General features: G+C 43.2%; 1 protein-coding gene across 6 annotated transcripts in view; it reads right to left on the reverse strand.

The window, feature by feature from the left end:
• Nucleotides 1-24,036, reverse strand: part of Fermt2 (FERM domain containing kindlin 2) — a 65,004-nt gene extending 40,968 nt beyond the window's left edge. For 5 of the 6 annotated variants that reach the window (XM_051177061.1, XM_051177060.1, XM_051177057.1 and 2 more), the window contains exons 1-3: nucleotides 23,877-24,035; nucleotides 23,358-23,523; nucleotides 4,455-4,688 (exon numbers count right to left, since the gene is read on the reverse strand). In XM_051177061.1, coding sequence (XP_051033018.1) covers nucleotides 4,455-4,688; nucleotides 23,358-23,514 — 391 coding nt within the window. In that variant the 5' untranslated portion in view covers nucleotides 23,515-23,523; nucleotides 23,877-24,035. Of the gene's footprint in view, nucleotides 1-4,454; nucleotides 4,689-23,357; nucleotides 23,524-23,876 lie in introns of all 6 variants that reach the window. The other variant, XM_051177055.1, reaches the window with a different exon arrangement.
• Between the last annotated feature and the right edge of the window lie 2,563 nt (nucleotides 24,037-26,599).

Genomic DNA, 26,599 nt, shown 5'->3' on the forward strand with positions numbered 1-26,599 from the left:
GCCTCCATCAGACTAGCCTGTAAGCAAGACTGTGGGGGCATTTTCTTGATTAATGATTGATATGGGCAGGCAAAGCCCTCTGTGGGTGAGGCCTACCCTGGGCCAGTGCCCTGTAGTTGTAGAAAGCAGGCTGGGAGAGCTATAGGAAGCCAGGCAGCATCCCTCTATGGCTTCTGTATCACTTCCAGCCCTGACCTCCCTTAGTGATGCTTTGTGACCTAAGAGCCGTGAGCTGAAATAACCCTTTCCCCAAGATGCTTACTAGTGCAGGGCCTTCCAAACAGGAGGCCACACCTAGTCAGAAGGTGGAAGGGCCTGTCCTTGGAGATGAGTTAACTAACCAGTTTCCTCATAACTTCAAGATGTGAAACCGTAAACTTGGAACACAGCTGAGTCTGGATTTCTAGCATTTACAGCCAAAATAACCTTATAAAGAACAAAATATATGAGAAAGATAATTTGAAAATAAAGTAACAAGAAGCCCTAAATAATTTTTAGACTAAATGAACAGACTCTTTGCAGGTAACAAGCATAAGGGGCTGGGGAGATGGCTCAAGAATTAAGAGTACTGACTGCTCTTCCAGAGGACCTGGGTTCAATTCCTAGCACCCACACACACGGCAGCTCACACCCATCTGTAATGGTAGGCAAAACACCAATGTACATAAAATTAATTTTTTTCAAAAAAGAAACAAGCATAGAGTACAGAACAATGATCTGCGTTCTTCATTCCCTTCTCATCTTTACAGGAGCCCTTTAACCTGCTCTACTCTCCCTGTGCATGTGTCTCTACCAAATACAGGTGCCTCCCCAGGGGCAGGGCAGAGGGGAAAACAGCATGTGCCTAATCATATCACTAGTGGGAAGACCTGAACCCCAATCTATGAACACCAGCATAAGACTGTGAGCACAGAACACTGTCAAACTGGGTGCACATTTGAGAAGTCGGCACACCAGCGTACAGATTAAATAAAGAACTCAACTTTCTCTGCCAACAATGCTTAAAAAAGGAAGAGGCAAGCCAGACAGTCACATTTAGTCATTACATGGAATTTTTGTAAGAGTTAAATTACAAAAGAAATCATTTTTATCAATTTTTAAAACAAACAAAACTTGGAAAGGCTGTCAGTACTCAGCAAAATTAGATAATTAGATAACTTCCTATTCAGTTTGATGTCAGTTTATATTGCTGGCCTTTCAGTAGCTGCTGTCCTTCATGACACTCTGGGCTCTGATGTTAACTACACTCGGAAACACTGGCCATGTCATTTTTCTTCCTTTTGACCCTACTTTTCTTACAATGATCAAGAGCCAGAAGAACGAACCCAAAAGAGCTCAACTAATGAAACCACAGTGACCAGCACTTAAGTGAATTCATCTAATTTCAGGAAAATTACTTGGCTTGAATATTACATGACTAAGAGGAGAAAATCATTCCCGGGAGTAGTTATGAAGTGACTTCAGTGTTTGGTGTCCAGTGGTGGAGAGATGAACAGTGTCTCCAAATAAGTTAGCTCAGGATTGGCAAGCTTTTACTACACAAGGCTCAGAGAAAATATTTCACCCCCTGTATAGATCTTTCCAACCCTGCCTTGTAATCCAAAAGCAGCCAGACAATGCCAAGCAGAGCAGCCTAGCTGTGCTCCAATACTTGTTTACTTATGGACAGGGGGATTTAGGTTTCTACAGTTTACATGTATCACAAGTATTAGTTTTTTAAAACCTACAAAAGCCTAATCACAATTCATTCATAAACAACACAAATGTAGATGCCCACACTGTTGGACACCTGATTTAACAAATGCAAATCAAATATGCACACTTTCCTTCCCGATTCACACACTAACACTCTATGGATTTTTTTTTTTTTTTTTGGGAGACAGAATTTCTCTGTATTGCTTTGGAGCCTGTCCTGGAATTTGCTCTGTAGACCAGGCTGGCCTCGAACTCACAGAGATCTGCCTGCCTTGCCTCCCGAGTGCTGGGATTAAAGTCATGCACCACCACCACCTGCCATTTATGGAATATTTTTTAAACAACAAGAACAATCTTCAATTACTAATTATTAAATAAATTTAAAAAGTAGTTATTGAATTACTTAAGGCCAAGTATTGCCTTGGTTATTTCTATATCCAACCTCAATTCCAGAGTGATTTAATTACATCTTTTTTTTTTTAACATTTATTTACATTGGTGTTTTGCTTACATGTACATCTGTGTGAGGGTGTCAAATCTTGGAGTTACAGACAGTTGAGAGCTGCCATGTGGGTGCTGGGAATTGAACCCAGGTTCTTTGGAAGAGCAGTCGGTGCTCCTAATCATTGAGCCATCTCTCCAGCCCCCTTAATTACATCTTTAAGTCTTAGCTTCTTTTGGTCCCTCCAAGCCTTCAGACGCTATGGTTTGAATATGGGATGTCCTCCACACTCATTCTCCAGCTGGTAGTGCTAAACACAGTTTGTGGGGCTTCTGGGGCTAGGGCTAGGTTCCTGTCTCTTGTCTCATCCTAGAACTCTAACGATAAAAAAAAATCCTAGAACACAGGTCCAGCAAGGCAGACATACACATGGCTGACAACGGTACAGTATTAACAGCAGTAAAGGATGTAACAACAAAGACAAACATGAACATAGCTGGAAGGTGGAGAAATGTAAGTACAGAAACTTAAATACCATCTACATTTACCATCACACTCAAGAAAAGAGTGTGAAAGGAAAGAGGAATGTCTAAGCCGTTCACAGGGTAAGACTGAGTGACAGCACATGAATGATAAAGAGGGCATATGAGCGAGGCTAATTTATGAAGAGTTCTAAAGGTAATCAGGGCATGTAGGACCTTCCCAGTGTGCTACATATGACATGGGCTTTCCTGAACTCCATTTAATTACACTTTCTGTGTTTTCATGAGTTAAGGTATTAGGAATAAAATACAGGTGGAAAGTTCTCAAATACAATAAAATGTAAGCTCAATGTAAAAAATATCAGGAACAATTCAACAATATTGTCACTGCTATTACTCAACACAACTACAGTCTAATTCACTGCAGTAAGACAAGGTGAGGGACAAGACGTAAATTACAAGAGGTGTAAGTTATATAAAAGTGGAAATATAAATTAAGATTTAAGACAGCTCAACAAAGATACCAGATAGATTATAAAAAAAAAAAAAAATTAGCGTTTTTAACAGCAGTGACTAATGAGGAAAAATTAAGGCTGGGAAATGGCTCAGAGGGTACAGCATGGAGAATGTGCTAAACTCAACCCTAAGCCAGACATGTTGGCACTCACTCAAAATCCTAGCACTTAGAATGGGGCAGAAAAAGTAGGACAGACAACCAATATATCCTATTGTTTTTACACCTGTGAAGACTTCAAACCCGAGTACACATATGCACACACCATATACCCCACATAAACACCTTACACAGGAAATGTCCTGAACAAGCTAATGTTCAGCAAATCAAACTTTACACCAAAGTTACTTTGGGAAGGGGTCATTTACTGTGTATATCTAGTCTTGACTCTTTTGTGACAATATGTTCATGAATTATTAGTGTCACCTGAAAATGTAACATGTATAAAAGAGTTGTCGTTCTAGTCGGAACTAAAATCTGGAGAATCATTGAACGCATCTACGAATTATGTGGTAGCGGTAATGACGAAAATTCATTTCCTCTGATGACTAAATGCTTCCTGTCATACATCATAACCAGGTCACCCAAAGTAAAAGGCAATCCACATCTTGTTTCTGAAAGTTTAGGGTATTCACACTGGGTAAGGAAGAGTCCTCACAGTTTCCTTAGGAGCAGGCAGGCCTTCATCAAAGGAAGTGACACCATCCCTCTGACTTATAAAATCAAAGTGACTTACATGAAGGAAATACCAGAGAGCCACAGCCCTCTGAAAAAAATGCCTGTTCCCTTCCCCTGCCTCTGACACACAATGCTATTGGGGCTGAGGGTGTAGCTCAGTGGAAAAACACTTGCCTGGCATGCACTGAGGCCCAAGGTTCAATCCCCACAACTGTCAAATAATAAACTTATCAGAAAAAACTTTTATATAATAAACATGATATGATTCTAATCGGGGAAAATCTAATTCTTCCTGTTCCTTCTTAACCCAATACTTCTTTATCTAAAACTAACATTAAAAACTACAGAAATGGGGCTGGAGAGATGACTCAGAGGTTAAGAGCACTGGCTGTTCTTCCGAGGTCCTGAGTTCAATTTCCAGCACCCACATGTAGCTCACAACCATCTGAAATGAGATCTGGTACCCTGGCCTGTATATATAATAAACTGTATATATAATAAATAAATCTAAAAAATAGCTACAGAAATAATAATTTCAAATACAGATGCACACAGGGTTCATCCCAACCCACACCCCATGGGTAAGCTCATTGCCACGCCAATCATATGCGCATCACTCTTAAAAGAAGGGCTGGACACTTACTGAAAGTCTTGCATATGTCAGACACAGCTTTGAAGACTCGATCAGAGAAATTCACTTTAACCTTCACATACTTCATGTTGGGAAGCTGCAGCCGGAGCAGTTTGTGCTGGGGAGTGAACTGAAGCTTGGCATCTGCCTGGATGCCGTACTTATCCAAAGTCCAGTGTGTCTTAAGCAGCCACGTTCTCTTCTTTTCCCACCAGAGAGCATGGTCAGACCAATCCTTTTTTACATCTATAAACAGTAGACAGAAAAAATGCTTTAAAAAAAAAAAAAATCACACAGAATACCTGGAGAGAAATTAAGGACAAACAAACAAACAAAAAAACAAAACAAAACAAAAAAAAAAACAAAACTGGGTACTTAAGGAAAAAAAGAGACGGTTAGAAGTGCAAAAAGTACAAATGAGAAAGAACCCAGAACCCAGTGCACACCGAGCTAAAGAAAAACACCCAGGGTCAGACGGACAGACCTGGACCTTGGAAGGCAAGCTGGAATAGAAAGGGTTAATAAAAACTGAATGGTGGATTTAGAATTCAGCTTTGAAGACACAACAGGATTCCCATAATATACATAAAAGAGCTCATTTCTGAGGCCACACACACACACCAACACACATACCCCACATACACACACAGAGGCTCCAGGGGAATCTGATACCTCTGCCTTCTGTGGCACTAGCACTCATATGCACACATGTACCCATATAATTAAAATAAAATCAAAGTCTTAAGAAGAAGAAATAGTACCGTGTTTGTTGAGGCAGTAAGGGTAGGACATGGATGTGGAATCAAAGTGAATGAGGGTGACATTCTAGGTGAAGAAAGTGTGGAAAGAACTCTGAAACAAACGTGAACATCCTGCAGCCCAAATTTGTTTCCCAAAAACACCCTAGGAAGGTAACTCAGAGAATTGTCACAGTTAGCATTTCTATTGCTGTGATAGAATAAACATCACAACCAAAAGAGGCTCAGAGAAGAAAGGGTTTATTTCTGCTTACAACTCTCAAGTCACACTCCATCACTGAGGGAGTCAAGACAGGAACCTGGAGGCAGTAGCTGTACAGTAGATGGCATGGAAGAGTGCTGCTTACTGGCTTGCTCCCCATGGCTGGCTCACTCTGCTTTCTTGTACAAGTCAGGACCACAGTGAACTGGGCCCTCCTACATCAACCATCAGTCAAGAAAATGCCCTACAGGACAATTAGATGAAGACATTTTCTCAGGTAAGATTCCCTATTCCCAGACATGTCTAGATTTGTGTCAAGTTGACAAGAACCAATCAGGATAAGAATCACATAGCCCAAGTTTTTTTCTTTGAACATGTTCTAGTACAAATACATAGAAAACATTGATATCTACAAAGTGTTTTAGTACCGTTAGAAACCAAATGCAGAATATTTGGCTACAATCAAATAAGGAATACAGTAACTTGCAACAGGAACATATACACCCTAACTTCAACTAGTATTTATAGTAGTATTTACAGAAAAATCTTTTGGGATCAACTGTATATCAAGCTTAACTGCCAAAAAAGGGAGAAATGACTTAAAAGAAAATAAGAAAACAACCAATTACTGCAGAGGAAGGACCAAACCAAAAAGAATTCTCCACCACCAGCAGTTTAAAAAAACAAAACAAAACAAAAAACTGATATGAACACACTTGAAAATGAAAATGGACTGGCAGAGGGGAAGGACACAGCATGTGGCCAGCTCCTAACCCCCTGCTAATAACCCAGCCACATATTACAGGAGTGGAGACTGGGTCTCTTTATAAGACAGTGTTATCTTATTCAAAGCAAAGACGAGTCTCCAAGTTATTTCCCCACTAAACTATAAATTATGTGTTTCTTTGTTTTTGTATCGTAACCAAAGCTTCCCATCCCTCCCCTCTTTCAGTTCCCCTGGAAATTAAACAAAAAAGGTTTTTTCAATATTTGATTTGCATTGGGATAGTCCAGTCGATCGTGGTGTTGGGAGTCCACCTGCAAACATGCATGGACCCTGTTATACATGTAGCATCCACATCTTAGGTTATTTTCCAGCACAGAACTTGAAAACTTTTGGAAGTACCAAGTTCTAAATCAGCTTAGAGCAGACAGTTGAAGCTGGGACTTTTGAACAGAGATTAAGATAAGTAGAAGGCTGAGCTGAACTGGTTTACCCATACAATCCTTCCTCCCCACTCCTCTACCCAGCCATTTCTGTAAAGATGCTTGTGACAACATCACCATTAAGGAATGAAGTCATGTACTTCCAGCAAGCAAAAGAAAGGAGGGGAAAACGTATAATAAAAGTCACCCTGGGGGTTAAAGAAATGGCTCAACCATTAAAGAGCACTTGTTGCTTTTTGCAGAGGGTGTGAGTTTGGTTCCTGGCTCACAAAGATCTGTTAACTCCAATTCCAGGGCTTCCACCACCCTCTTTCTGGCCTCTTTGTGTACCAGGAATGCCCATGGTGCACACACATACATGTAGCCAAAACATCCATACACATGAAATAAATACAAATTATTTTTCTTTTAAAGTCATTGAGCCATGCAGTGGTGGCCAGGCCTTTTAATCTAGCACTCAGGAGTGAGAGGCAGGTGGATCTTGGTGAGTTCAGGGACAGTCTGATCTACAGCTTGAATTCCAAGACAGCGAGGTCTACACAGAGAAAATCTGTATCCAAAGACCCCAAATTAATGAACTATTAATTAATTTTTTAAAAAACCACTCTAATTCCAAAACTCCAGAAGATTCGGGCTCCCCCAAAGTAACTTTGTGACTTATTTATGGAAGAGGGGTAGGGAGCCCCGGGAAGAGCACTGCAGAGTGAGCACTGGCAGTGAGGCACTGGAGTGAGCACTGCAGAGTGAGCACTGGCAGTGAGGCACTGGAGTGAGCACTGCAGAGTGAGCACTGGCAGTGAGGCACTGGAGTGAGCACTGCAGAGTGAGCACTGGCAGTGAGGCACTGGAGTGAGCACTGCAGAGTGAGCACTGGCAGTGAGGCACTGGAGTGAGCACTGCAGAGTGAGCACTGGCAGTGAGGCACTTACGAAGGGAGGAAAAAAGGCCACCGAGTCACTAACCAGGTGAACAACTGCAATCCATTCCTTCTGAGAACTAACGCAGCAAGGAAAAAGAAAAGGCCTGGGCTTGGTATTTCTCCACTTCCTGGGTTAAGCATTGTTGGGGGTCATCAAATGCCCAGAACTTCCTAGCAATCTCTCTAGTGGGCCGAGGGCATGTACTCCACAGGCACACAGCAAGTCCAGAAATCTCCGTGCTTTAGCAACAGCAGCTGCTGGCATGTCAGGAATCTGTCCACACAGCTGCCGATGAACCAGAGTGGGGGCGGCTCCTCAACACCTGCTAGCAGCCTGAAGTAAATGTTGGCTTATGTGAAATGCAGCTGCTTGACAGTGGCAGCAAGGCAGAATCGGAACTTTCAGCCATAACAAAGGACAGACTCACACAATGTCAATCGTGGTCCTGAGCAAGTGCTTGACAGAGAGGCCTAAGGAGGAGTGATCTGAAACAGAAGCGACCCACAAATTTTGACAGAGAGGCAACTTGATCCAGACCACAAAAGTTACAAGTGGTCAAAAACTGCACTTCTGAAGTCAGAAACACCCCCAAATAAGACATGAAGCTGGAGGTGGCATACTATGGATGGCTGAGGGAAAAATGGTTTTCATGTTCATAGGTAGTGGTGTGGCACATGGCCACATTCATGTGTTCAGACACTGATGTCTGCCTTCAACACCAATGTCATCATCCTAACCTATAAGCTGTGGCCCTCCAGTCCTGAAATACAGCACTGTGCAGGCTGTCTGTGAGCACTCCACATTCACAGTGCTACAGTAAACTTCATCAGGTAAGGATACAATGAAGTCTCATCTGTCGCCTCCCATGAGGGGCTGTACCCTGAAACTGAGAGTTAGAATAAACCCAGCCTCCCTTAAAAAAAGGAAAAAACCTCAACTCTCCATCAACTAGTCTTCAGGCTGGGCCCAGGGCACAAACCTTCCTTGATGCCCATTTTCATTGTTTCCCATCAGACACAGTGCATCGTGACAAGGTCTGCAAGAGGCATACCATATACAGTAGCACAGAAATTACAAATCACATGTGTGTACAAACCACAAGCAGATCGCTCTTCTTTCCCTTTAAAGCCTGCTCTCCCAGTGAAAGCCAATTCTACCTGGCTCCTCCACAAAAAGGAGCAGGCTGCCTGCACCCAGTAAGGATAAGCACGGACGAGGACAACACAAGATATAAGGACCGGAAACCCTGCGTGGGTTCTGTTCACCCATCGTACAATAGAAGCAACGCAGGAGAGACAGATGTGTTTTATTCCCAAGAAAAGGGCCTGAACTTAGATTTCCCAGCCCCTATTGGGGAGGGGAGGGCAAATGTAGCACACCTTAACTCAGCACTGCAGGGGAGAAACAGATACATGCTGGAGCTCCCTGGCTAGCCAGTCTTGCCAGAGTCAGTGACAGACTGTGCAGAAAAACAAGGTGAAGAGTCATAGAGGTCAAGTGAGGTGGTGCACACCTTTAATCCTGGGACTTGGGAGGCAAAGGCAGGCAATCTACACAGCAAATTCCATTCCAAGATAGCTAAGGCTATATAGAAAGACTGTCTTAGTTTGGGTACTATTGCCATGATGAAACACCATGACCAAAAGCAAGCTGGAGAGGAAAGGGCTTATTGGGCTTATCACCAAAGGAAGTCAGGACAGAAACTAAAAAGAGATGAGATCCTGGAGACAGAAGCTGATGCAGAGGTCATGGAAGAGTGTTGCTTACTTGGTTGCTCCCTTCCCATGGCTTTGCTCAGCCTGCTTTCTTACAGAACCCAGGGCCCTCCATCAATCACCAATTAAAGAAAATGCTCTACAGGTGTGCCTGCAGCTTCATCTTATGGAGGAATTTTCTCAATTGAGGCTCCCTCCTTTTTGATGACTCTTAACTTGTATCAAATTGACATAAAACTATCCAGGACAGAAACCTGTTTCAAGGGGTGGGGGTTTATAGAAGACACCTGACACTGTATCTGGCATGTATGCAGCATCCAGCATGAGTGCAAGAGTACACACACGTACACACACACACACACACACACACACACACACACACACACACCAAAAAGAAAAAACAGTGTGAGAAGATGGTATTACAGGAGTGTGTGCTACAGCATCTGTGTGGAGCTTAGAAGGCCATTCACAGAATCAAGGGTCCACCTTCTGTGGGTTCCCATGACCACAGAGCCACCTCCAAGCCCCTCGAGTAGCATTCTTAAGGACAACAGGCTACCAACCAAGTCCACTGCTACAGAGTATCTATCACACAGCATTTGTCAAACAATGCATTAACAAAAATCTGTTAACCTGTGTGCCAAAAGGCAGTTCCAATGCTAGAGATGGTGCTGGATGAAACAAAGCTGTGGCACTTGAAGGAGACTGATGACCAGAGGGCTGCTGTCAGTAGGTGAAGACCCCAGGCAGCAGGAGCCTTGCTTGCTGTAGAAAGTTGTCCAGGTTTTACTGTGTGAGATAAGCCACTTAGTGACTTTCAGTCATTGTAATTGCCTGAGCTGCATTTTAAAAGTTTTTTTTTTTTTTTTAAAGTCTAAGCAATTTTTTAAAAATATTGATGCCTGGACCTATCTGCAAACCAGGGCTATTTTGTTTGTGGATAGATGTCTGTATTTGCTTTGGGTTTTGGTTGGGAGTGGGAAGATAAAGGTGAGTATCTTCTACCACTACCTTAAATCAGCTATGTCAAAATAGGTCTGGAACTGTTCTTAAGCAGGGTGACTTGTGCTTCATGACAGACCATCATCGCGTTTGCCAAAGGGTACAAAGTGAGCAAGAGCCCAGAAGTAAATAGAATACTGATGGCTGGGCAAGAGTACATCAGCAAGACACAGTGGCTTTGGTATTTTGTTATGCTGAGGGTAGGGCAATGGGTGACACAGGTGGTCAGAAAAGGGATGGTAGATCTGAGCAGTCCTTCAGATTAGGTTTTCAGAAGGAAAGGACTCTACAGCATTATTTTAACTATGACTGGAATAACCTTGGAGCAGTTCCCACAGAGCATTTCATAAGCCGGCTCCTTATGACAGAAACCAAACACATTCATTCTACTCACAAAGACAAAACAAGGTTTCACATCCATACAGCGCCTGAGAATGGCATACGAGCTGACAAGCAATCTCAGACAAGCCCAAGAGCCAAAGCACATCAAAAGCACCCGTCGGGAGAGGGAGGTGTACCTTGCTGACAGGGTTCAAAATGAGAAAGGGAGACAGGTTTCAATGAAAGGCAAATCAAGCCACCATGCTGTTGTTAGTGACTGAACATTTACTTTTTACTATTGCTTTATTTAAAAGAACTTGTCCTCAGTAACCATGGTACATGACTGGACGTTTCCAGACGGAAGGAAGAAGGTTGAAGTTATAAAGATCTACTAAGGAAGTGATTTGAAGTGTGTAAAAAATGAGACTTTAAGATTACACACATGTTGTTAAGACTTCAAAATTCAAAGTTTAACATTAATCGACTGAGTTCTGATAAATCTGGTCTTGGTAACAAAGCAATGGCTACTATTATAGTCATAGGCTCAAAATTTTAAATTGTCTTGGGTTGTTTTCTACATAGACTTAAAAGTGCTTTTCTCACTGTGCTGAAAACACCTCTATCTGCTCTCTATATGCCCAGCCCTTAGGATAGATGGACATGTCTGTATTTCTGGACCATCTTTCAGGTCCTTTAGCTCTCCCCCTTTGTCTTCTTCCCTGCTGAGAAGTTCCTTATTACAAATGAATATATATGCTCCTATTACATTGGTAACTTTTCAGGCTTTGTTTTGCAATAGCTCAAAGGTGTGAGCCTACTCCAGCTGCTGCTAACTTTATTCTACAAAGAGAATTTCAGTGCAGATTACAGATAGTGATCATGCTAAGAACTCTGTATGTGGGGTGTGTGTGTGTGTGTGTGTGTGTGTGTGTGTGTGAGAGAGAGAGAGAGAGAGAGAGAGAGAGAGAGAGAGAGAGAGAGAGAGAGAGAGAGAGACGATTCCCACTCAGCTGACAGACACATTCAGGAATCAACTGCAGAGCCCACCAGATGAAAACCAGTGTGAACCAGTCCAGCCAATGTGACTGCACCTTGATGTTGATGTACCAAGCATCTGGCTAGGTCCCAAAGCCAGATGCTTCTGGTGGACTTTCCATTTCTCCTGCCATTACCTGACTCCCCTCCCCCTCCCCACCTTTGGCCAGCATTCTAGTCTTTCTGGGTCCTCACCAGCTCTGAAGCATCCAGAGCTTATCCTTTATCATCAAGAAAAGACTAGAATGTCAGTTCTAAAGGAAACTCCTTGTAAGTAGGGACTGAAGGAGCCAGGTGGCTAGCATAGAGTTTGATAGGCTGACAGGTATCACAGATATGTCAACGAAGAGCCATATATGTCCCTTCTGCCAGAGGTAAGGGAAATGATTCCTTTTGAGTGACAGGAACCTGTTTCACAAGTTCCTGAGGAATGCTGGCTTTTATCTATCCACCAGAATTCCTTCTAGAGCAAAGTTTGAGTTGGGCCAAGACTGACATTTCTGGACACATGCACTGCCTTTGGAGTTTGGAGAACTCAACTCCAGCGCTTAGGAGGCAGGGACAGCCTGGCCTACAAATGACAGCCAGGGTTATATAATGAGACCCTGCCCCAAAACAAACTGCCCCCCCAACAAAAGACAATCAAAAAGATACACTGGTGCAACAGTGGCACAGGCACTGTGGGAGTGACCAACCACCTCTTGATTGGATCTGCGGCCTCCTTGACACAGAACACATGCCTGACACTGATAAAAGTAGCTAAGAACGCTGAGGGAAAAAACACGTCACAAGCTTAGCAGAAAACCTACTACTACTGTTCTGCTAAAGGAACACAGCAATAAAATGGCACCCAGTGACACTCTGCTATACCCATAGATCAGTGCTTTGCTCAGCCCTCATCTGAGGAAGCCCTTCTGACTGTAGACGGGACTAACAGAGAGACCCACACTAGACAATGTGCAGAGGGCAAGAGACTTTGGAGTACTTAGTCCTAAGTGGGATGTTTTCCTCAAAGCCCTCTTCTCAGGGCTCGGGGATCCATGCAGAAGAGGAGGTGGGGAGATTTTTGAGAGTCAGAGATGGTGGATGACTACAAGGAAACAGTGTCTTCCAGACACAATAGAACCAATATGCACTCTCAGAGACTGGTAGCACTGTACAGGTTCAAGCCAAGTGCGATCCCAGAACTGAGACAGAGGTGTGAACAATCAACTATCCCATCTTCACCTTCCAAGTGGCTGTAGCTAGGGGCCGGTACATACCCTCACACATGGCCACGAACAGCCGCTTCTGTCTTTAATATCAGAAATTGGATTGTGTGTATGTATGTGTATTTAGTAATATAGACTTATATAATGTACATATATAATATATATATATTATTAAAAATAAGTGCTTATCTTCCAAGTCACTCCATTCCCTTAAGACTGCTTATCAGTAACTATATCCTTGAAAGAACTCAAAATAAATTTCTAAATTAATATTATTCTAGAAGGAACAATGTTCCTTAGAGGAACAGAATTCAACAGTACATCTCTAAAACTTAAGTTTTTATAATATAGTACCAAAAACAGCATGAAAATTTTAAAGAAAAGGATGCTTTAGAAAAACAAATACAAGAACTTTAATTTGTGGACTGTGCTGAAACTTCATCCAGTACTGGTGCTGTTATTTAGCAACTAAAATATAAAGAATTACCACTGAAGTATGCAAATACTGGATAACAGTGACCCCGATCTACATCTACCTCAGCCGCCCAAAAGTAGACTACATGCATTGTGTGATACACATATTTCTGACAGCACTCTCCTTGTTCCTCTCAGTTTGTTTTTCTGTCCAGTATGACAGAAAGTACTTCAGCAGCTGTTATCTGTCCCTTAGAGCACCTTCTTACACTGCCTACCTTCATGCCTCAACATTTCTAGCTCCACCCCAATACTGGAGATTGACCGCAGACCTCAAGGGACAGGAAGACTTTCCACTACTCTGAGCTAGAACCACGGCCCCTTTTATATTGCCCTAGAAGGATCTCTTTAGGTTGTTCCAGCTGGCCTTAACTTTACCCTATAGCCTTGAGGTCCTTGGACTTTTGAATATTCAACAACGGTCCAGGAGCTAGGATAACAGGTTTGTACCACACCAAGTCCCAGTTTAGAAACCTAGTTTTACAATCTACCTTAGTTAACTTTTACAATTGAATTTCATCATTTTACTTCTAATGAAAAACTTTTAAAGTCTCAGTGGGTGATGTTTAAACTCCTCAATGTGTTCTCAAGCCCTCTGGCCCACTTTACTCATCAATGTGCTGTTGGTCTCCTTGACTTAATACCTTTCCCTTCATCTCTATCCCCAAACCAGTCAACAACTATCATTCTTGTTTTCCCATGACTCTTGTCAACACAGACAGGTTCAGCTTAGGGTGTGTAGATGTCAGAGTTTGATACTTAAAGGGTCTTCCTTAACTGCTCTCCTGATGTGTCTGTACATGAGCACATGTGTGTGTGTGTGTGTGTGAGAGAGAGAGAGAGAGAGAGAGAGAGAGAGAGAGAGAGAGAGAGAGAGAGAAAGAGAGAGAGAATGTGCACTCACACTATATAGAAGTCAAACGACAACTTTCAGGAGTGGGTTTTCTCCTTCTACCACAGGTTTTTGGAATCTAACTGCCACCTTCAGTCTAAAACATGCAGTTCATGGTTTCAGCTAGACTGCCTGCCCACTAAGTCCTGGGGTTTCCCTGACTGCCTCCCCACACTGAAATTATAGGCATGTCCCCAACATGGGCCCAACTTTATGCGGGTTCTGGAGAATCGAACTTAGGTTCTCATGCTTGCACAGCAAGCACTTTACAGGACCATCTCCCCAGCGAAGAACATGCACTCATGGCATGGAAATAGCATCTTTTATGCTGTGGCAAAGTCATTCTATTTTCTAAATCTGCATCATCATTTTACTCTTTATACTCTTGTTGCTATTAGTAGTGGTGGGCTTTTAGTTTGTTTTTTGGTTGTTGTTGTTTGTTTTTCCCTTGAGACAGGGACTCACTGTGTAGCCCTGGCTGGACAGAAACTCGGTATATAGATTAGGCTGACCCTGAACTCAGTGGTCTGCCTGCCTCTGCCTCCCAAGTGCTACTCTTTGTATTTTCAAAGTCATTCTGACCCTGTTGGTATAGATCAGCACTCACAGCTACTTAGAGGCAGAAGAATAACAAACTGAAGGCGTCTGCACAACTTAGTGACAACCTGTTAAAATAACATCTCTAAAGCACTACCGTTCAGTGGATGAGTGCTTACTTAGCAGGGAGAGGTCCTGGGTTCCAGGTCAGGCCAAGGGGGATCATTATCATGAAGTATTTCTGAGATCATCTTATATATACATGTATGTTTTGTGGGGACATGGGGACATTTTCACCCTGTTACCCTGTCTTCTCTTTATGTCAGTAAGTTCTGTCTTTATCAAGTTCCACTGGCTGCATCTGAGTCTCCCAAGTGGCAAGAGCACCCAGGCACCCGGCCAGGCTGAGCCACCTCTGCAATAGTCCCAGTTGCACTGGGTTTGAATGTCACACCCAGTGTCTCCCTATTGCTACTCGTTTGAAGATGAAAGTTTCTGTCTTGCCTAATTTAGCCCCAAATAAATGCACAGAGACAAATGTTATTTATTAAACTGTTTAGCCAATAGCTTAGGCTTCTACTGGCTCTTCTCTCTTAAGTATTAACCCATAACTATTAATCTATATATTTTCATGTGGGCTTACTTGAGAATGCCTGGACCTGTAACTCCTTCTTTGGCTACATGTCTCCTCGAGGCCTCTCTCTCCCCAGCATTCTCCTTGTCTCCTAGTCCTGTCTATCTTCCTGCCTCTCCTGGCCAATCAATATTTTATTCATCAACCAATAAAAGAAACATATATACAGAAGAACATCCCCCATCACTTGTTATACCTTTATCTTCATTAATCAATTTCCTCTTTCAATTATCTATTCTTATTAAGTATCACAGAAGTTTATCACCTAGAGACAAGAAGCAACACAAGTACACATTTTGTTGTCTCGGTGTGAACAACAGAGTCTACTGAGGACAGAATGTAAGTGTCATGACTGACATCACTCAGTTATCACAACTGAAGAGCTGGTGACACAAACTGTATAACACGTAGTCACAGTTCAAGAAGTAGAAGAAAGCAAAACACGAGTTGTGTTGTTGAGCAACTGATGCAATTTAAGTTTCAGTAGGAAAAGTGGACACTGATGGTAAAGCAATGGTTTGAAAAAAATCTGTCACTTTTTAAAATGTTAATTAGTGGCAGAAATATGAAGTGCTTCAAAGTTTATACACCAAACTGCCAACATGTTTCAATTAAAGCCTGGCATTCGATTAGTGAAAGACATTATTAGTTTACATTAAGGTTTCTGAGGTTAACTGATAGGGACATGTCCAATGCCAGGAACTATTTAGAAACAGCTATGGAATAAGGATTTGGATCCCTTTACTTCACATGTGGAAACCCTACTCCCCAGGGTATCTGGAAATGGGGCTTCAGGAAGAAACTGGGAGAGAGGGCAGAGCTCTGCTGGTAGCATAGGAACCCCAGAAGTCAGGACAAAGCTGGGAGCCCCTCCCTCCAGAGTAAAAGAGACCAGGCTGGCTGGGACTTCTCAGTCACTAGAACTGTGAGGACTAAATCTTGCTCTAAAGACACACAATTCTGGATATTTGTTATGATAAACTAATAGAAAAATAAACTTCTAATAAACAAACACTGACTAATTATTTCTTCTACAAAACTAATAAAGATTTTGAATTCACTCTTCAAAACAAAAGTTAGGAATATGCATGTGGTATACACTTGTAATCCCAGCACTTTGAATTACAAGTTGGAGGCCAGCTGCCTTGGTTGTCATTGTCTGTTTCAGCCTCCCTTTACCCAACTTAACACAAAGTAGAATTATCTAAGAGGGAACCACAATTGAGAAAAACATCTCCATAAGACTGGCCTGTGGGCAAGTCTGTGGAGCATTTTCTTGGGAGGACACAGCCCATGGTGGGTGAACCTCAGTGCTATAAGAAGCAAACTAAAATACCAGCACGCGGGAGGCAGAGGCAGGTGTATCCCTGTGAGTTCAAAAGCAGCCTCATTGTCATTCATCTGGTGTGTTGACCTGTAAAACATTAGCCGTCATCCACTGTACACTCTCTCAGTGACCTCCAGCAGTTCTCTACAAATCTTTCCTATATTCTAGGCCAGGCCTCCAGGACATATTCCTCCATTTTACTTACACTGACTTTTGCTACATTTTAGTAATTACTATGTAAAGAACATCTTTCTTCATGACTGAAAGTGGAATGATAGTAAATTTATTTATTCCAGTATTAAGGGGGTAAGTGGAGAATAAATGGAGTATAATATAGCATTTTGTGTTCAATCAGGTTTTCTTCTGATAGTCTATCTCCTACTCCTCTAGGATAATCTATAATATGCCATGCTGCTGCTATCTCCCACCCAGAGAGAAAGTCTAACTTTTCAATGGACCCTCCTCAGCTACGGCCAGCCATTACTCATGCTCCTAAGTCCCCACTATCTTACTATGCCAGGGCTCAGGTTATCCGGCATTTATTTCTTAGTCTACCAATTCAGTGGTAGTAGTATGAAAAAGTGGTGGTAGATTACAGTCTAGTACAATAATTCTGATAACTGTGTGTTTCAAAATGGATTTCAACAGTTAGTAATTTGTAATCACAAATCCAAGTGCAAAATGTACATCTAAAAACAAAATGTTGGAGAGATGACTCAGGGATTAAGAATAGTGGCTGTTCTTCCAGAGGACCTGAGTTTAATTCCTAGCACCCACATGGCAGTTTACAACCATCCCTAACCAGTTCTAGGAGATTCAAGGCATGCACATGGTGTACATACACACAAAAAGCCTAAACACTCATATGCAATAAATAAAATCTTTTCAAAAAGATAATAGAAGGGTTATTTAGAAACATCTTGCATAGTATTTACTTCATATAAGGCAGCAATACTTGGATATTAATATCTGTATAAAATTATTACATAAAAATCCTGTACCCATGACTGAAGGTCTGGATCAGTGGCAGAGTGCTTGCTTAGTTAGCATCTCTGAGGCTATGGTTTTAAGTCTCAGTATCAAAAATAAACAAGGAATCTGAATGCATTAGCTTTTTTCTCAAAGTACTTTCATGAGATTCTGAAAAAGCTGTTTCATGTGCCAAGAAAGAATTTTACTTCACTCTTGTTTTATATATGAATATAAAACAGCACTCATAAAGCAGATTAAGTAGGGAATTAATTTACCTCTGGCTATAAAGTTTTCACATCCCTGAAATACCATCATCCACTTACTGATCAATTGCATTTCAAAAATCTCAGGAAAACAATGGTCTAAATAGCTCTTTGTTACATTACAGGGGCAGGTGTGTGTTTCAAAGTGAGGGGAAGAGCAGATTGGTGGCTATTTTCTTGTAGTCTAGATGGGAACACACAGGAATCCCAAACTAACTCCTTTTGAAGTGTATAATTCTCCTCTCACAAATATGAAACTAAGTATTCTGCATTTACTTTAGACTCCACCCACAGTGTATGACCAGAGACTCTCATGTGACAAAGTGTACTCACTGCATAGCACTAGTAGTTTTTTATATAAAACACCTGACTGTTTAATAATCCAATTTTAAGTCTCAACAAAACCTATGAGAATTTGTCTTTTCAATTTTTCATTATATCTATTCTCAAGCGTGTGCGTATGCTGAGTGTGCGTAAGTGTGTGTGTGTGTGTGTGTGTGTGTGTGTGTGTGTGTGTGTGTGTATAGGTCAAAGGACAGCTTTTAAAAGTCAGTTCTCTCCTACCATATAAGTCCTGGGAATTTTATTTGCTGAGGTGTGTCACTAGACCTGTTTACTTTTGAGACATGGTCTCACAAGAGCCCAAACTGGCTCCAACTCACTAGGTAGCCAACTCTGGACATCATCTCCTGGGATTACAGGCATGCACCACCATGCCTGCTTTAAGAACTTTGGTTTTTCCATTTTACAGAAGTCAAGACCCACTCAAAAGACTGGAATGATTGCCCATGGATCACCCAAAGCAGTGACAAGCAAGGTCAGAAGCTGAAATCAAATCTACTGGCAACAGACAATACATTCTTTTCTTACCAATCTGTGTGTCCATTAGCACCTAAAACATCCGAGGACAGCTAGTACTGGGGTAATCTACAGCCACTGATGCCTAAGAATGTTACTAATAGTCCTGGGTGCACACCCATAATAATCCTTATACTTGGGAAGTCAAGGCAAGACAATCATTTAAACCCAGGAATTCCAGGCCAGCCTGGGCAAAATAAGGAGAATCCATTACAAAAACAATATTAAAACTACAACCTTTCCAACAGTCTAATCTGAGAGTTAAACTGAATTTAAAGGTAGAGTCTGTGAAAGAAAACTTAGAAAAATGCAGAGAACCACACTGATATCTTTACTTTGGAAGGCAAAGATGTGTCTTAACTGAGGGCTGTTTTACAGTGTGGCTATAGAGTCTGGAAACAGTGTGGCTATGAAGTCTGGAAACAGACACTGTTACCCTACGTACATCTTACCTGCACACACTCTCCACACTTCACTTAGATATTTTGTATATTAAAAAAGAAGCGGCCAGTCTGGCTACAACCAACACTTTTGGGACAAGCAAATTCCGAATGTATCTGAATATAGATTTATAACAGGACAGTATTAAATCAATATTAAATGTCCTGAATTTGATAAAAGCATACTCTAACCATTTAAGAGAGGCACCTTCATTTTTAGGCAGTATGTGTTGAGTAAAGACAAGAGGTAATGATGACAACAACCCACTCAACCAGCCCTAAAAGCTGTGCTTTCCAGCAATAAAACCAAATGACAAAGTGAGAGCTGAAGATTAAACAGTACTCACTGACCCCTTCTTGACTTAGTTTGAAGTTTTAAAGATAAGTCAAGATTAAAGTTAAAACTTAAAAGTATTTTCTTTCAAATGACAAAGACTTTTTTTTAAAACAAGTTCTTTTGTAAAAAACCAAATAAAAACAAACATAGCCTTTAGCCCTAGACATAAGTTAATTCTAGTTGGAATCTAACAGGCTTATTTATTTTGTAGAAAACTGGGCATAAAACATGGCAAAGAAAAAAAAAAAAAAAAAAACCACAAAACAAAAAACCCATGGCAGCGGAAGCACCACCTTTAATCCCAGCACTGGGGAGGCAAAGGCAGGAGGACCTACCTAGGGAGAGCCTGAAAATACCACATAACTCACCCAACAAAATAGCTCATGCTTTGGGGTGTGTGCACAAAACAGTACACAAGTGAAGGTCAAAGGACAATTTGTAGGAGTCAGTTATCACCTGAGTTCCAGAAAGTGACCTCAGGTTATGGTTGTCATGCTTGGCAACAGGCACCTTTACCTACTGTGAACCATCTCATCTCTCTTGCCAAAAGAATTTGCAAACTTTTAAGGAACCAATAAAATTCAATACTGAATTCCTCCAATCAGTCACAGTATAGAAACACTGAGTAAAAGTGCTATCAGACTTAACTAGGATTCAATTCACTTTGGTGATTTCCCAGCTGTTCCTCCCACCCAATCACTTAAAAACATGAACATGCCTTATAAGCCTAACACACTTGGAGCCTTCAAAGGGGGAAACAGGATTTTCCCAGCATGGCCACCATTCTACAAAATAAGTCTGTCTTCCTTGAGGAGGATATGCATGAGGATGGAAAGACAGCTGTCCAGTTATGAGGCCTCTCTCTCTCTGTGGACACCTAGTCAACCTCTGATCTTAGTGTTTAAAGCCCCTAATGTGAACCAACTCCCTCCTTCGTCTGGTACTCAACTAAAACTTACTTTTACTTTAGTTTAGTTTAGATCATGCACGCTAACTCCCCAACCTAACTGGATTTCCCCTATGCCCCCTTTCTGAGACCATGTATATCACCATATAGCTTTGGCTGGCCTAGAACTCACTGTATAGATCAGTCTGGTTTCAAACGCATACAGATCCACTTGCCTCTGCCTCCCGAGTGCTGGAGATAAGGGTGTGCACCAACCAGGCCCGACAATGTTAAAATTTTTCAGAGTCAACCCCATTCATTTTTTCTTTGTTATATCTGAATCCTGGAACTTGATTTTTTGATCTATACTATCTGATGTGATTTAATTTCAGACTCAGAACTAGAAGAAATTAGTCTTGTAAGTTGATTCCTCTTTTTACAGGGCTGCCTGAGTCTTGTATTGTAACACATCCTAAGAAAGCATCGTTTACCCTTTTGTCTTGGTCGGTATGGCTGTTTCCTTTTCTGCTCACACACATCTTTGAGGACCTATGCACAGCGAAATTATCCTCTTCCTAGAGCTTCCACACTTAATGCATCAAAGAGAGGTGTCATCCTAGGATCTATTAACTCCAGAGAATCATGGGGTAGCATGAATACAGTATGGGAAAGATAGCTTTGAATTAAAGCTTTTGGTAACCATATACCCTCCAATGAGAATGAAAAGGGTTTTCAGATAAGCAGTGGGAGCCTGAAGATACAGGTTAAGGCTGCCTGCAGTACAATGTCATTAACTAATCCATGGCCACATAGCCTGCCTCTGCTACATGCCTGACACCCCAGACACTGTAGCACCGTCTCATTGCTACAATGACCTCCAAATCTTATCTAGACTCTGTAGGCTGCTTTGATCTTGTTAGCCACTGTCGACAAGTAGACATCCAGTCTGCCCTTTAATACCTTCCGTGATATCTTAGTATCAATGCAGGGGTTCAGCAGGCAGCCCCTTCCAACTTTAAGACAAACCTGAAAACTACACGATTCTTTTCCAATTTGACTAGCCTGATTTGTGGACATTCTTAGTGGCACTCTACCCTATTTACCTGTCAAGTTTGCTGAAAAAAAATGCCTCCTACTTGGAACTTAAAACATAAGAGGAATCAGTATTGGTTCAACTGAACAAAGTTCCCAGACACCCTTTTAGGCTTTTTTCCTATATAATTAATCTGCATCAGTATTATTTATTAAGAGTATAGTTACTCAAAAATAACCTCAGTCCTGTATACAAACAGCTCATCCCCTACGATTCTATTTATAATTGTGATTTCATAACAGTCAATCAGAGTGATGTAAATATAGAAGAAATCATTATTTATTCATTAAAGCCTGTTCTGAGAATTCCAACTTGTCTAAGTCACCTTTAACAGATCCTTTATCACATTAGTTTTGAAATAATTACAATGTAGAGCTGGACTGTGGACATGGGTAAGGCACCCCTTTCATCTCAGAACTCAGAGGCTAATCTCTGTGAGTTCCAGGCCAGCCTGAGCTACATAATGAGACTGTCTCAAATAACAAAAACAAAAATTAACAAAGTAAATAATTTAAAACTACAATGTATTAATAAGGTCTATTTATCACACAGAAGCAAATCTGATACAAATGACTGTCTCCTTGTCCAACAGGAACTGTACTGGACAGTTTTCACCCTAAAATGGAGCCAAAAAAGGTTGGTAAATATTCTGCCAACAGTGACTGATTTACCTGAATTAAATAAAAAATTTAAACTGACAGTTACTTAGTTAAACCAGCAAAATCAAATTCTCAAAAGCTCCTTGGGGGGCTCTTTCTTGGGCTGTCTCTAGAGTCAAACAATGGATCCTGTGAAGAAGAAGGCCCCTTGCAATGAGCTCCTCTTTGGTCCTTCAATAATTAAATTTCCTGCAGGGGCATAAAGCAGGTTCACCTAAAAGAACTCAGTCTAATTTTCCAAACTGTATCAGACTGCTTTTTCACTTAAGTTCATATGGTAAATATACAGCCTGTCTCACCCTTGATAAGAAATACATTTCCTGAGAGACAATATCCTTTACTTCTGCAGGATGATCTGAAGCATGAACGCTGACTAAAACCAACCTAGCCTGCCGAAAGTGGCACCTCCATACAACTCTGCACAACTTCATTATATACCACAGCAATATATACAGCTCTGCAATAAACCACCCATCTAGTTTAGTCAGTTGCTTCTACCAGGTGAAAATGGTTTGACTGATCACAAAGCAAGTAGAGCCAAGTGTTCTCGAATATCCTGCATGATTGCCCTTTACTTCCAATTGGAGTCACAATCAACCCAGTATCTATGTATACTCAAATTCTGTCATCCTCAAATTAGTTTAATGAAGAGTGATTAAAAAAAAAACACTAAGTTCTTTCACGGGCCTCTTAATATTTAAAAACTGAAGGCTCGAAATAGCTTACTTCCAACTCATTATAGATACCAAGTTTGTCAAGAACTGCCCCACCCCTCGCCAAGAGCAGATGAGTGGAGCATTTCACTGCACTCCATCACGTAGCCCAGCTACAGAAACTTCATGACCGACGCCAGCTGCACATTCCCTTCAATAACCACCGTCATCAACACCCAGATTCAAGGAGGGTTAGACGTGGTAACACAGACCCGTAATATCACATTCGCAACTTTGCTTTCAACAAGTCGTCCCGGGAATCCGCAGTTAAGAATTTGGTAGGCTTGAATCACTACCTTTCGTACAATAAAATAACAAAACAGGACGCAAAGGGGAGCAGGTCTATGCGTCCTAATATTAACAAACTTCGCATTTTAAGAGCAGCACATGCCGGGTACTGAGATCTCCCAATTCCACCCCTCCCCCCGCCGTCTTTCCTCCCCACCCCCTTCTCCCATTCTGGGAAGTCTTTATTGGAGGCATCTGGGGTGCTACTCACCGAGTTTCTCCACCAACTTCAGCATCACCCCTCCGATGTGCACCTCCCCGGTCACTCTCAGGGTGACATCACGGTTCAGGTCCGTGACATGGACGCTCAGTTCCCACGTTCCGTCCGCGTAGCAGCCATCTGGCATCCTTATCCCGTCCAGAGCCATGGCTCCTTCCTGCGAGCGCGGAGGAAATGGCTCTCGTCAGCGTCACTCCCCCAAAGGAAGACAAACCCCACTGACTCCGCTGCGCCGGCCGCGGCCAGGGAGAAGGCGGAGGAGCCGCGTCTACGCGCGCACACCCGAAGGCGCCGCGAGCGCGGGCGAGGCAGCACCCCTAGACCCTGGCCTCCGCCCGCCTAGCGGACTCGGACGCCTTCACCTGCCGCCGCTGCGCCCCGGCCGCCCCGCCCCACCCCGCGTGCCCGGCCCGGGTGACCGCGCTGCGTCCTCCCCGCTGCGCTGCGTCCTCCCGCCGCGCCCCGCTCCTCCCGCCGCGGGCACCCCGCTCTTCCCGCCGCGACCCTCACCGTGCTCCTCCCGCCCGGCTCCCGCGGCAACAGGCGAGGCCGGCGGCGCCCGCGTCTCTGCTCCAAGGGAAGCTAAGCCTCCCGCCGCCGCTAATGGAGTCCCGGCGCCCGCCGCGGCCCCCCGCTCCACCCCCTCTCCCCGCCCCGGCCCCCGCCCCGCAGCGCCGCCCGCAGCCGGCCCCCGCCCCCTCCTCTCTGTTCTCCGGCCGGCCGCGCTCCCGCGGGGGCGGCGCGCGCTCTGGTGGGGGCCGGGCGGCGCGCGCCTCGGGGGAGCGCCGCGGGGGGAGGCGGCGGCCGCAATCTCGGCCCAGCGGAGCGCTGCCCTTTTATGGAAATGAAGGACCAGGCACAGGGATGGAATCCAACATCCGGGCTCTCCGGCTGCGGAGCTGGGGAGGGGGGTGGGGGCAGGGGCCGAGGCGGCGCCAGCGAGCGGGGTCCGGCTTTCGCGCGTGAGAAGCTGCGGCGGGAAGTTCCCAGGCCCCTGGACCTGTGCGGGGGAACCTGGGTCCGGCCGCGGGGACATCGCGCCGGGGAGCTAGAGAGAGGAGTTGGGATGCAGAAACTCCTACGCCGTCTGCTTTGAACATCCCACAAAAGCAGGAGAAAGGTCAGAGGGGCGAATGAGTCACAAAAGTTGCCTGGCAAGCAGGGTCCCGCACCAATCCTCAGCTCTTACTGGAACCCCCCCGGGCGTGGGCGAGCATTCCTAACCCCTTCGACCCAAGTGTCTGCCAGATGCCAGAGCTCGGCAACCGCTCTCCTCCTGCAAAGGGGGGGGGGGGGCATTCCTTCCGGGCAGTAGTTTGCCTGAGATAGATTTTTCTGCCTTCTCCAACTGTTGGCGCGCACTTACGACTTTTCATCCCCAAACTTCAGTGGTTTGGATGCTCGCACTTTGTGTTCCTCACAATACACCACACTTCGAAGAGATTTAAGGAGCTTTGAACGGTGCTCACAAAGGGAAGATCTTTACCTGTTGAAGACTGACTAGAGATGGAGATCGGCCCACTTCATCTTCCCCACTAACTGATGTACTCTGTTGAAGGGAACTGTTCAGAATCAGTGAGCCAGTGAAATTGCCTCACTAGCAAATCCATGGCTCAAAATTATTTAGGTCAGGAAGGCTCAGATAAGACACAAGATGAGAGATCCTGACTTTAAGTTTTGTACTTCTTGAACTGCCTCAGGCACTTCAAAAGGGAATGTACTGGGCAAATGACCCTTCGTCATCAACACTACAGAAAAAGAAAGGGCACAGCCTCCAGAAAGGGTGCACACCCATAAGGGAGTGAGAGCCGGGAAACTTAGTCAAATGCCAGAGGTCTGGGGGTGGAAAAGGAAGGGAAACCACTCTCCTTACACTAGCTATTTATCTTGGAGAATCTGGTGCCTCTCGCCAGGCTTGCCACTCTCTGGTTATTCTACGTTGCAAAGAGTTCACTTGGAATCAGTGTTGGTTCAGGGTGGACAACGTGTTGATGAAAGTGTGGTGTTGGAGAAAATAGAAGAGAATGTTTATATTAAAGCAGAGAACTACATACTTGAGTAAAACATCTGTACAAGCCAGGCATAATGGTTTATAAGCCTTTAATCCCAGCACTTGGAAAGCAGAGGCAGATAAATCTCTGAGTTTGAGGCCAGCCTAGTCTACCCATTGAGTTCCAGGACAGCCAGGGCTGTGTAGAGATTCTTTCTCAAAACAAACAAAATCTGTAGAAAACTGTAAATGCAGCTGTAAAATCAAGAACTCATCCATATTAAAATACACACACACACACACACACACACACACACACACACACACACACACCACAAAACTAAAAGGAAATCCCCCAAGTATTAATTAGTGAGTGTTGGGGTCATGAGGGGTTTGGTTTTGTTTGGTTCATTTTAGTCTTTTTACCAACTCAAAACCTGTGGCATCATGGACTTTTCTCTCACCACTAAAAACTGCATTCAGTATCACAATTTCTCTCTGTATGATGGACAGACTGTCTAGGACAGCTACCAGATTCTTGGGCAAGTTCTCCCCTTTTTCCCCAATGTGTGTGTGTATGTATGTATGTATGTATGTATGTATGTATGTAGTACCTCCAAATAAGAGTTATGTTATCTATACATTTTATTTACAAATAGATTGGTGCAAAGGATATAGAAAACATACCAGTACCAATTCAAAACAAGTATCAGAGAATCGGTGATCTACCCCATAGATAAATCTCATTATTAAGAAAATCCCTGTGTGAACATTTCACGACTGCTCTTCCAGAGAACCCGGGGTTCTAGTCCCAGCACCCAATGCCCAACTGTCTAACTCCAGGGTCTAACACCCTCACACAGACATACATGCAGGCAAAACACCAATTAACATAAAAATATAAAAATCATGGCAATGTATAAGGATGCATAAACTAGGAGGCAGCAGATATTAGAAGTGGCATAAAAGGGAAAAAATGGTGTGTATGGGTTGGAGGCTTAGAAGGGTAGATAATGAAAACGGAATCAGGAATGAGCCCCAGGATTATTCCTAATGACCTGTGTGTGTGTGTTCCAGTAAGCCCAGTTTCTCTAACATGCCTTTAGAACCAAAAACATCCATGTCCTTTCTGAATATTCCTTTTCCTCAGACAGACTTGCTACAGCCAAGTGCAGTGGTTCACAACCCTCTCACTCCTCAGCTTCCACATTCTAGGTATTTCCCAGTGAGCTATTTTCTGAAC

Source organism: Phodopus roborovskii, unplaced genomic scaffold, assembly GCF_943737965.1.
Source record: "Phodopus roborovskii unplaced genomic scaffold, PHOROB, whole genome shotgun sequence".
NCBI classification, from domain to species: domain Eukaryota; kingdom Metazoa; phylum Chordata; class Mammalia; order Rodentia; family Cricetidae; genus Phodopus; species Phodopus roborovskii.